This window comes from Crinia signifera, chromosome 4 (genome assembly GCF_055691185.1).
Source record: "Crinia signifera chromosome 4, ASM5569118v1, whole genome shotgun sequence".
NCBI lineage: Eukaryota > Metazoa > Chordata > Amphibia > Anura > Myobatrachidae > Crinia > Crinia signifera.
Genome location: NC_139220.1, coordinates 227,637,006 through 227,649,887, shown reverse-complemented (window position 1 = coordinate 227,649,887; position 12,882 = coordinate 227,637,006). Strand labels below are relative to the sequence as shown.

The following is a 12,882-nucleotide window of genomic DNA, read 5'->3' as shown; positions in this document are numbered from 1 at the left end:
CTTCTGCAGGGGCACTTAAATCTACGGTGGCAGTGGCATCTGTCTCAAGAGCATTAAGGCTATGGGCTTCTAATCTTCATACTGACATAGAAGATAGAATATCAAAACAATATTTGTTGAAGAGTCTTGAAGTTATGCAGAAATCAATAGACTACCTATGTGAGGCTTCATTAGACTCTGTGTCCTTTTCAGCGAAGACCATGGCCGCCGGGGTCACAGCCAGGAGAGCACTATGGCTTAGACCATGGAGTGCAGACGCCAACTCTAAGAATAAATTGTCAACGTTGCCCTTCGAAGGGAAGTTCTTATTCGGGTCTAAATTAGACACGATGATTCAGAGGTTGTCAGGAGGGAAATCGATTCGACTCCCACAAGATAGAAGGAACCGTTTCCCTTACCCTGCTTCGACAAAACAGTCATACAAAGAGGCCAAAACGTACAGACCAGGCAGGCCATACTATAGAAGAGGTTCCAGCACTTCGAGACAATCCTTTCGTCAGCCCTTTCATGGGCGATTCCAGACTGATAGAGGAGGAAGATCATGACTATCTCCAGAAGATGGAGGTAGGAGCCAGGCTGTCACTATTTTCAGAAGAATGGAGATCCACCATAACAGACAAATGGGTGTTGGGTATAATTCAGGAAGGCTATCGCATAGAGTTTGCGAAGTTCCCAGCTCACAGCAGGTTTATGAAGTCAAGGGTACCGGAAGATCGACAGAAAAGAGTGGCACTCTGGGAGAAGATAGAACAGCTATTAGAACTGAAAGTGATCGAGAAGGTACCACAAACCCAACACAAGGAAGGTTTTTACTCCAATCTCTTCTTAATGGAAAAAGCCAAAGGTGGGTTCAGGACCATCCTGGACCTAAGAGAGCTAAATTACTTCATAAAGAAGATAAAATTCAGGATGGAGTGTCTGACTTCCATATTATCAGGCATAAGGAGAAACGAGTTTCTAGCCTCAGTAGACCTAAGAGATGCGTACTACCACATTCCAGTATACAGAGGTCACAGGAAGTTCCTGAGGTTCTATGTGGCAGGCCAGCACTTTCAGTTCACATGCCTACCATTTGGGCTGAAGAGTTCACCGAGAGTTTTCACGAAGGTTCTGATCACGTTAATGGCGGAGCTAAGAAAGAAGAAAGTCCAGATCTGGCCATACTTAGACGATTTGCTAATTGCTGGGGACTCAGCGGAAGAAGTGAGACTGAGTGTAACTCTTACACTAGAAACGCTGACAAGACACGGGTGGATAATAAACGACGAGAAAAGTCAACTAGATCCTACCAAGAGGATACAATTTCTGGGTGTCAGGATAGACACCAGAGAGTACTCAGTGGCCTTGTCGGTGGAAAGATGTATGAGAATAAGAGAGCTGACGGAATGGATCTTACTGAAGAGAAGAATCCCACTTCTAAAAGCAGTACAATTATTAGGGATGATGGTGTCGTGTATAAAGATTATACCTTGGGCACAGTGGAACTCAAGACAGCTACAGTGGTATCTGCTCCCGCTGTTGAAAAGAGGGTACAAAGACCATCATGTTGTACAGTTGCCACAACCAGTGAGAAGATCCCTGAGATGGTGGACGGAAGATCTGGAGAGCAGAACTTCCAGTTTAGAGAATCCAAGCTTCCAAATACTGACAACAGACGCCAGTCTGTCAGGATGGGGAGCTCATCTAGGCGAATCATCGGTTCAGGGGAAATGGTCTCAGGAAGAGGCAAAGAACTCCTCAAACGCAAGAGAACTGCAGGCTGTTTGGCAGGCAATGTCTATGCTCAAAATGAAGATTCGAGGCTCTCATCTCCGAATTATGACCGACAATGTGACAGTGGTGTCCCACGTAAACCATCAAGGGGGAACCAGAAGTCAAAAGTTGATGAAATTATCGGAGAAGATCATGAACTGGGCGGAATCGAATCTGTTGTCAATTTCGGCGGTTTACATTCCAGGAAAGAAAAATATAGTGGCGGATTTCCTGAGCCGCAGGACGATACTGCCTGGAGAGTGGTAACTGAACCAGGAGGTGTTCAGAGAGATCGTGAAGAGGTTTGGGGTGCCAGAGGTGGACCTGATGGCCACAGTCACCAACAGAAAGGTGAGCAAATTTTGGCATCCTCAGGCAGAAGCACTGGACACATTTGCGATCAAATGGTCATTCAACCTAGGTTATGTTTTCCCCCCCTTCCCAGTAATAACCAAAATACTGAAGAAGATACGGGAAGACCAGGTTCAGGTGATAGTAATTCTACCTCGCTGGCCGAGGAGGGCGTGGTATACCAATGCCCTAAGGATGTCGATGCAGCAACCTTGGAGACTGCCGAACAGACCAGACCTGTTGAGCCAAGGACCTCTGTTTTACCAAGACCCAGCAACATTGTGTCTAGAGGCATGGAAATTGAGAAAGCATAATCTATCACCGCAAGTCACAGAAATGATGATGGAGGCTAGGAAGAAAGTATCTTCAGCAGCCTATTATAAGACTTGGAATAAGTTTATTACCTGGGGTGAATTCAAAGGAGACTTTGCATGTATTCCCACAGACAAGGTGTTACAGTTCCTGTTTGAAGGCTTTTAAATGGGTCTAGCCACAGCTACCATCAAAGCACAAACTTTAGCTCTGAGTGTTTTATTAGACAGACCTCTGGTGGAGGACAAAATGGTCAAAAGATTTGGTAGGGCGATGAAGAGAATCAGACCACCAATTAAGGCCATTGTAGCACCTTGGGACTTGAACCTGTTACTGACAGTTTTAACTAAGGATCCGTTTGAACCTTTAGCTGAGTGCTCGCTAAAAATTCCTCACCTGGAAGGTGGTGTTTCTGGTTGCAGTCACATCTGCTAGACGGGTCAGTGAGCTGCAGGCCCTCTGGATAGAGGAACCGTACCTAGTAATATATCCAGACAGGGTAGTACTGCGTACACACCCAGAGTTTGTCCCTAAGGTCGTGTCTTCCTTCCACTTGAACCAAGAGATAACACTACCTGAGTTCTGTACCAATCCGCAGAACAAGGAGGAAGAAGTCTGGCATACTTTAGACTTAGTCAGAGCTATATCCATTTATCTGGAAAGAACTAAACCTTTCAGAACTTCAAATCACTTGTTTGTCATTCCGGAAGGAATGAAGAGAGGAAAAGCACCGGTGAAACAGACAATATCCAGATGAATCAGAGAAACCATCCTGTTTGCATATAAGAAGACCGGTAGAGCAGCTCCTCCTATTGTTCAGGCACACTCTACCCGGGCAATTTCCACTTCCTGGGCGAATAAGGCGAAGGCGTCAGTGGCAGAGATCTGCAGAGCAGCTACTTGGTCGTCAGTTCATACCTTTGCGAATCACTACGCACTCAATGTATCGACTGCCCACTTTGGGAAGCATGTCTTACAAGAGGCTACTTTGGCTGTTTAAAAGCCTATATAAATAAATATTACATGCATGATTTAGCCCTCCCGTGTGTTTACTTGGGTATGTCCCAGTGTTAAGGCTGCCATGGGGATCGTAGAAGAAAGAGGCGAATTATACTTACCGATAATTCCTTTTTCTTCATAGAGATCCCATGGCAGCCATTGGTTACCCTCCCTGTGTATTATGCAATGTTGTGTTTTTTCTCCAGGACCAGTGTTACGGAGACATTAAAAGACACAGTGGAGAGCAAGGAGGGGGCTATTATACCCAATGTGGGCGGTCCTAGTGAAAAATGTCCTGTCTGAATCTATGGGGGATGGGAATATCCCAGTGTTAAGGCGGCCATGGGATCTCTATGAAGAAAAAGGAATTATCGGTAAGTATAATTCGCCTCTATTGTTAGGTCCATGCTGGTTGACATCCTAAAGGTGCATAAACACGGAACGATTTGAAGGATAATGTGGGCATTCCCGATAGATGGAAACGACCAATCATTACAATTGTTCCATGCATTGTTAATGCACATACCCGCCGATTGCTAACCATGGTCTACGATCTTCCCGGGATGCAGAAAAATCATAGACCAATCTTTTGTGAAGTGTATCAAATCGTTCCATGTGTACACACGAACAATTAGAAACACTCGTGAACGATGTCGGAACGATTCCGGCATCGTTCTGTGTGTATGCACCTTTAGAGAAGAGTAGCTATTTTGTATCGAAGAATAGGTTATTTAATAAATAAATAAATAAAAACACACAAATATGTACATACAGGTTTGTCCTTACTAAGCTTTGCTAAAACCGCATGGGTCTCTCCACAGTATTGGATACAGTGATTCACCATGTTATAAATGTGCAAGATCTCTCAAAACATAACTGTTTGTCTGCAATAAATGTGTAAGAACATGGCACTTTCTATTGCAATGTGGACCCCAAAACCTTAACACGGGAACTGGTGCCATTCTAATGAATGTGTCAGGCTGACAGCAAAGTAAGATCACATCTGAATACACACAGACATGCAGTTTTATGGTGACAGTCTGCCTTTGTGTTTACCTGAGGTATTCTTCTTCTTTTAGTCTTTTGGCTGCCTGTGTCGACCTCTTGATCTGTAAGTCCAGTCTATGAAGAAAGTCTTTGGCAGATAGCTCTTCCTCTTGTCCCACCAAGGGTCGGTTTATTTCCGGAGAGCTAGTTGTAGACACATTATTTGCTGGAACAGATGCCATTTCCTCACTCTGCATATTGCTATCATCTGGAAATTCATTTTCAGGCGAGTCCAATAAGCTAAGTCCATTAAATAAGGAGGTTTTCTCCAACACAACTGGAATATTTAGGGACTTCTTCAAGAAGATACAATCAGTAGAAAACAGTTTGTTGGCCCTCTTAATCTGCTCCATCTAAAATTCAAAGAGAATACTATAATAAGTTTACTATAATTATAAGCATGCTTGTAAGTATCTTTATTACGTAGAAGTAGTCCATTTGTTGCACTGAATTCTGGGATGTACATTTGAATTACACCTTCAATATGTATATTACTTTGTTCTAATTAACAAGGGAGTTTGAAGATCTCAGTAACTGCCACATGCAAGAAAACCGGTTCAGCTTTAACACTTAAAAATTGTCAACGTTGATTATCAGTAGCAAATCCGAAAGCACATGTATCAGAAATCCGAGGACTACCTCACTGTGAGAACCAAGCAAACATTCACACTTATGGTGTGTCCAAAGGGGCCAATCTGGCGGCGGCTGATATAGATTCTTTATCAATTCGATATGGGCGGCTGGCCAGCATTGGCTGGCAGGGAGGGGCGGTGGGGAAGCGGGGGGGGCCATTCTGCATTAACCGTTCTGAGATAGTAGAAATAGACTGCTGCACAGCTTATTTCTTCATTTGATTCTGATGCCACGCATCAGGATCAAATCTGAATCGGGTGCTGCATAGCATGGTGCGATGTCGACTATATAGTCAAAATTGATAGTGCAAATCGCACCGTGTCTACACAGCATTACAGTATATTTTGAACTAAGCGGCTGGACTGATTTTCATTGCAAAATGAATGTTATTCTACTGCTGTTCTGCTCTGTCAGACAGTTCACTAGATACTTTAGAACGGCACCAACATCTCTCCTAATTGAAGCCTTCTGTTCTACACAATATCTGGGCTGCTCCTACACCCACATTGCCTGCGCCCTGGTTAGGGCACTTTTAGAGATGCACCCCACTCTGTGCCATTTTTAATTGTTTAGCTCCGACTAACATTAGGGAAGGGGGGGGGGGGGTATTAGATTAACCACTGCTGGTAACTGTGGTACAAGAGCAATTCAATAAGGGTGTATGACCTCACGTGTGAATGCCCGATTGTAGACTGAACCTCACAGCTCCATAAACATTGAGGTAAAATCCTTGAGAAAACACCAAAATTAGGGGTTCAAGTGTGAGGAAAACCCATTGATTCTACACTTTGCGCAAAATCAGTGGGTGTCTGTTCCCGAAACCAACATTTTTAGTGCAGGGTAAATTATTTCATTGAATGCACCTTTCCCTGCGCCGAAAGGATTTTAGCCAATAATTATCAGCAGAATTTAAACATCCCTTAGGATTTTAAAGTGTATCTAGCTCACAATGAATCTGTCAGTACACCCTTTAGGTACGCTCAGCCTAGAAGATTGACTAGATTACTTTTGTTTGCTGAAAGCATGCTTATCTGCCAGGACCCAAAGAAAGGACAAAAAAGGGATATAATTGGATTTGTACAATGTCTGGTCTGAAAGATGCTTTATACCCCCCAGTTATGTTTGCTCATCTCTCCTCTCAGGCAATCAATAAGCTTTTTCTGTGACAAATGGTAAACAGAAGCTTCTGTGTCATTCCACTTAGAATTTACAAGAGAAGGTGATTGGGCCAGGCTGTATGTATGCTTACAGGGATTTACAGAATGCGCTTACTCATATGTGTTTTATACTTATTTTCCTTGGAATGTAAGGCATTAATGTTTCTTTACAGTAAAAAAAAACTGTTTTTACCACTATTTTAACTTGAATAATTATGCAGGTATTAAAAAGATATTAATTAAAACCTTTACCAGAGACTGCAACAGGAAATATGCTAATGCTTATATCTGCCTCGTGTATTCAGTGGAAATATTGACTGCACTGCAGCTATTTCCTGAAAGTTAATTAAATAATTAGACTATTATGAGGCTCTTTACAGTAAAGAAGGTCCAATGGCATTCCTAAAATGGACGCTGCAAAAAACACATTTCCATAGGATGAGTAACTGGTAAGATCATTTACACAGAGAAAAGTGACCCGACACATAACTTGACGCTGGAGTACAAGCAACATGATGATTTATATGAAGATACACACACAAAATAAAAATAAAAATCAGGAACAGTGATGGCTGGATAGAGAGGGCAGTAGTTCAGTAGTTAATTTACTCTAGTCACTATATCTGCCTCCTACAAGCACTAAACATCTTCTTCCCATTCAGGACCCAACTCAAACTCATTACACTCACTTACACAGACAGCACTCCCCCCCCCCCCAATCCTCTCCCACTTACAATCACTGACCTTATTTCCCTTCACACTCCTGCTTCACCCCACAAATGAATAATGCCTCTGACAATGTATTAATTCCACCCACTTCTACCTCCAAGATTGTGCCTACGCTGCTCCCTACCACTCAATTCTCTCCTTTGCAAATTATCCACACAGTTTCTACCAGACCCCCAGGACTAGCTTTCTCAACAAAGCGCTTAGCCTAAACCAACGTACCTCCTCCGTGTCATTCCAGTCTGTCTGCCTATTTTAGATTTAAATCTTTCACAACCAGGATCCGCTTCACTCTTGCACTTTTCCTTCACTTATTTATACACATATCCTCCCCACTGCCTACAACGGCACTTAACCCTTGATTTCTGCTGCTCTGCTGCTTGTTTGAGCATTAGGCCTGCTGACGGGATGTGTTCAGAATGCGGACGCTCAGTATACCACCGCCGGAGACATGCCTCCGAAATCCCGACATCAATTAGGATGCTGGTGCTGGAATCCCGTCTGCTGCGAAGCTGACCACTAAGTATGCAGGCAGTGCTAGCGTGCGGTGAGTTTTAGGGGAGGGGAAGGTTAGTGTTATGCACCTTAAAGTATAGAGATTATGGTCAGGCAGCTGGAAGGGAAGGAGTCAGGGGGGTAGGATAAGTATACTTACCTGACCCCTGTCAGAATTACCTCCCTTGCAGGCTCGCTGCGCTCGCCATGCTGCGGGCACGGTGGCTCGCTACGCAAGGCACCTATTCTATTCTCCGTCTATGGGGGTCGTGGACCCCCACAAGGGAAAATAGCAGGTGGCCGTCGGGAACCCTGCTGTCGGTGTTTTGACAGTCGGGATCCCGACGTTGGGTAAATGCTTGTCGCGACCCTGTCCGGCACCCCAGAGGTGACGGTATTCCCTGATAGATGAAAGATCGGTTATACCAATTCCAAGGCCCATACTGGGCATCTGACTAATGGGTCATTCATGGCTGGTGAAGAATGGGGACCTATGATACAGTATTCCCCAGTGATTTGTATAACTGCAGGTCCTAAGAGACACATATGAAATTGTGGAAATCAAACGAGAGACCCCATGTTTCACATCAGGAGATATGTACTGGGTACTACATAGCACTTGCAACTCCTCCTGGCTGCTAGTTTTAACAGGTCATTTGATCTCACTTAAATGTACTTGAGCTTTGTTCTCTTAGAGTAAACTACAGAAAATAAAACAAAACAAAAAAAAAAATCTTTAAAAACACATTGAGGGACTACTTTCCAAAATGGAAAATAGCATTTCCTTTTGGAAATTGCATTTGGCAATAGATAGAGTTGATTTCTTACTAATTCTACGTGGTCAGAGACCTCCCATGGCTTTTCGACCTCTCTGCAAGCCGGATGGCTCCCTCACAGGGTTGAATGCCCAAAACTGCATCAGTCCTTACAGATTTCGGTACTTATATAGTATCTGGGCGCCCGATTTTGTGATTGTATAGGCATACCCTATACAATCAGATGCGATTCAATGCGATTTTTCGGCAAAATCGAATCGAAATTGCATGCAAGATCGCATGCAATCCGATGCGATTCGATTTTTCATAGGATTCAATGTTATCAAGGTCCTGTTCATTTCCCCACTATTCAAGTGGGCATAGAGTTGACTTTATATAGCGTGGCGAGCGCAGCGAGCCCCGCGAGGGGACGCGGAAAACATTTTAAGTAATCCGCGGCTGCTCGCCACGCTTTGGGCTCGGTGGCTTGCCACGCTATATAAAATCAACTCTATGCCCACTTGGATAGTGGGGAAATGAACAGGACCTTGTTAACATTGAATCCTATGAAAAATCGCATCGATTGCATGCGATCTCGCATGCAATTTTCTGACCCGATCTTAAAATCGGGCTCCCAGATACTACCCAGATTTCTACTGTGCATTTCTTTATATTCCCCATCTAGATACTAATTAGCATCAGTATCTAATCAGGTGAAAAACTGGGAGAGGTTGGCTAACCTAGGAGATTTTAACTATCTAGTCAAAATCTCAGTGTGTACACCCTAGTCTTCCCAAGCCACTTCAAGTTTTTAGGAAGCCAGTCCTTCACATAACTGTTGCAATGGCAGAGTCCTTGGTGGCTCCCATAACTCATTTCAAAGTTTCCTGGACTAAAGGGGTGTACACACTAGGAGATCATAGACTATCATTACTTAGACAAAATTTCTTAGTCAAAACCTCCAGTGCATCAAGCCAAAATCTCTTGTGCATCTAGTCAAAATTGGCCACCAGTCAATGGCCCTTATTCTGGTTCACTCGCAAAGGCAAATTTCTTCTCAAATGGACAAAAAAAATGTGCACTGCAGGGGGGCAGATGTAATGTGCAGAGAGAATTAGATTTGGGTGAGTTATTTTGTTTCTGTGCAGGGAAAATACTGACTGCTTTATTTTTACACTGCAATATAGATCTCACTTTAAAGTAAAACCCCACCCAAATCTAACTATCTGCAGAAGTTACATCTTCCCCACCTGCAGTGCACATGGTTTTGACCATTTGAGAAGGAATTTACCTTTGCGAGTGAACCAGAATAAGGGCCTTAATCTCACTGTGTGTATGAGGCTTAATAAGAACTTGAAAAGCCCCTGATCCAGACAGATATACCACTATGTACTAAAAAAAAAATTGACTCCCAGAATCATACCCATACTCATCTCATTCTATACTACCGTGTTGGCCTCCTAATTTAAATTCAGCTATGCTTAATGTGCTTCCTAAGCCAGGTAGGAACTTATTTAAACGAGTTCTTACCACCCGATATCCTTACTTAATATTGATTATAATATGCTGACAAAAGACATTGGCAGACAGATATAAAAAAAAAAATGTTTGAAGCATAAGAGGACTATTGGTGCAGATTTGTACATACAAGGAATGTAATGTATCAATAAGGAAAGTATACTCTTTCACTTGGTCTCTTGGCGCTGGTGAAGGTTTATTTCACTTCTTTTAGAATACATGCCACTGTGTTTTGGGGTGCTGAAGAAACTCCCTTTTGAAATCTGAACCTTCTTAGCAGCCAGGGCGCACTGAGATACACGCACCCCTTCTTTTTCTCGGGTGTGGTATGGGACTCAGACAGTCATTATCCCGACTGCCCAGAGTCAGACAGCATGGCGAGCGCAAAAAAGCCCCTTGCAGGCACGGTGGCTCGCTACGCGAGCTACCTATTCTATTCTCCCTCTATGGGGGTTGTGGACCTCCACGAGGGAAAATAGCGGGTGGCCGTCGGCCACCCGGCTGTCGCCGTTTTGACTGTCGGGATCCCGACGTCGGGTAAACGACTGTCGGGAACCCGTCCGGCACCCCTTTTTCTCCAGATTGAAAAACCAGCCATTATCCACACTGACCAAATAAGTTTCATTCTTGGTAGAAATGCCACTGTCAATATACAGAGAGTACTAGCAGCTGTTACGAGATATTCATTCTTCCAGTAGTATGCCGCCTAAGGCGATGTTGTCATTAGATGCAGAAAAATGGGATAATTTGTTTTACTCTCTTCACAAATTCAGTCTACCTGACAAATTTATACCATTTCTACAAATACTTTATTCACAATCCCCAAATATTTGATGCAATGGTTTTCTTTCAGATTCTTTGTGATCCATAGATGAACGAGGCAGGCCTGCCCCCTTTGCCTCTTGATATTTGCTGTAGTGTTAGAACAATTAGCGGTACTCTTAGAAACATAGAATTTGACGACAGATAAGAACCATTTGGCCCATCTAGTCTGCCCCTTTTTTACCCTTCAGGTAAACTCAACCCTTTTGAATCCTTATTTCTTTGTAAGGATATTCATATGCCTATCCCAAGCATGTTTAAACTGTTCTACTGTCTTAGCCTCTACCACCTCTGATGGGAGGCTATTCCACTTATCCACTACCCTTTCTGTGAAGTAATTCTTTCTAACATTTCCCCTGAACCTACCTCCCTCCAGTTTCAGTGCATGTCCTCGTGTTTTATTACTTGTTTTCCTTTGAAGAAAATTTCCCACCTGTACTATGTTAAAACCCTTGATATATTTGAAGATTTCTATCATGTCGCCCCTTTCCCTTCTCTGCTCCAAACTATACATGTTAAGATCTTTTAGTCTATCCAGGTAAGTTTTGTGATGCAGGCCATGAACCATTTTAGTTGCCCTTCTTTGTACACTCTCCAATGTATTTATATCCTTCTGAAGATATGGCCTCCAGAACTGGACACAGTATTCCAGATGAGGTCGTACCAATGACCTATAAAGTGGCATTATTACATCTTTTTTTCTGCTACTGATTCCTCTCCCTATGCAACCAAGCATCTGACTAGCCTTCCTCATTGCTTTGTTACATTGCCTCCCTGCCTTTAAGTCACTTGAAATAGTGACTCCTAGATCTCTTTCCTCCTCAGTAGTTTCCATTATAGTACCCTTGATACTATATTGAGCCTTTGGGTTTTTAAGTCCCAAGTGCATAATTTTGCATTTTTTAGCATTAAACTGTAGTTGCCATTCTCTTGACCAATTCTCAAGTTTATTTAGATCATCAGTCATTTGATTTACCCCTCCTGGTGTGTCTACTCTGTTGCATATCTTTGTATCATCTGCAAAAAGGCATACTTTCCCTTCAATACCATTTGCAATGTCACTAACAAAGATATTAAAGAGCACTGGTCCAAGTACAGATCCCTGGGGTACTCCACTGGTAACATGTCCCTCCATAGAATGCACTCCATTTACGACAACTGTCTGTTTCCTATCCTGCAACCAGGTTCTTATCCATTTAATTGTTTTATAATCCAATCCCACACTTTCAAGTTTATTTAGCAGCCTGCGATGTGGGACAGTGTCAAATGCTTTACTAAAGTCTAGATATGCCACATCTACAGCCCCCCCTTCATCTAGTATTTTGGTCACGGAGTCAAAAAAGTCAATGAGACTTGTTTGGCATGATCTCCCTGCAGTAAAACCATGCTGTTTTGGATCCTGTAAGTTGTTTAATTTAAGATATTCCACTATTCTTTATTTTAATAGTGTTTCCATTATTTTCCCTACTACTGATGTAAGGCTCACTGGTCTGTAGTTACTTGCTTCTTCTTTGCTTCCGCTTTTGTGCAGTGGAACTACATTTGCTTTTCTCCAGTCCTCTGGAACTGCACCTGTATCTAGTGACTGGTTGAATAAATCTGTTAATGGCGCTACCAACACATCTTTTAGTTCTTTTAGTATCCTTGGATGCACTCCGTCTGGCCCCATTGATTTATCCACTTTCAGTCTTGAAAGTTCTGTTAGGACTTTCTCCCTAGTAAATGTACCTCCATCTACCTTATTTTTATGAATGTCCTTGCAACTTAACTGTGGTCCCTTCCCTTCTCCTTCTATAGTGAATACAGAGCAAAAGTAATTATTTAGATGATCTGCAATTGCCTTGTCTCCCTCCACCAAATTCTCAGTGTCTGTCCGCAGTCTTATTATTCCTCCATTTGATTTTCTCCTTTCACTTATATAACTTAAAAAAAGTTTTGTTTCCTTTATCTACCGACTGAGCCATTTTCTCCTCAGCTTGTGCCTTGGCACGCCTGATCACTTTCTTAGCCTCTTTGCGTCTGGCAAGATACACTTCTTTGTCATTATTATTTTGAGTCTGCTTGTATGTCCTAAAGGCCATCTTTTTTGCTTTTACACTAGTTGATACCTCTTTTGTAAACCACACTGGCTTCCTTTTCCTGGTACTTTTCTTAACCCTTTTGATACAAAAGGTCCGTTGCCTTTAGTATTGCACTTTTTAATTTTCTCCACCTCTCCTGCACTCCTTTCAAGTTCATCCAATCCGCTAATGAGTCGCTTAAACATCTCCCCATTTTTGCAAAGTCAGCCTTCCTAAAATCCAACACCTTAGTTT

General features: G+C 42.8%; 1 protein-coding gene across 1 annotated transcript in view; it reads right to left on the bottom strand.

The window, feature by feature from the left end:
- Positions 1-12,882, bottom strand: part of LYSMD2 (LysM domain containing 2) — a 43,011-nt gene that overhangs the window by 12,584 nt on the left and 17,545 nt on the right. The window contains exon 2 of the mRNA XM_083183907.1: positions 4,471-4,814. Coding sequence (XP_083040033.1) covers positions 4,471-4,814 — 344 coding nt within the window. The remainder of the gene's footprint in view (positions 1-4,470; positions 4,815-12,882) is intronic.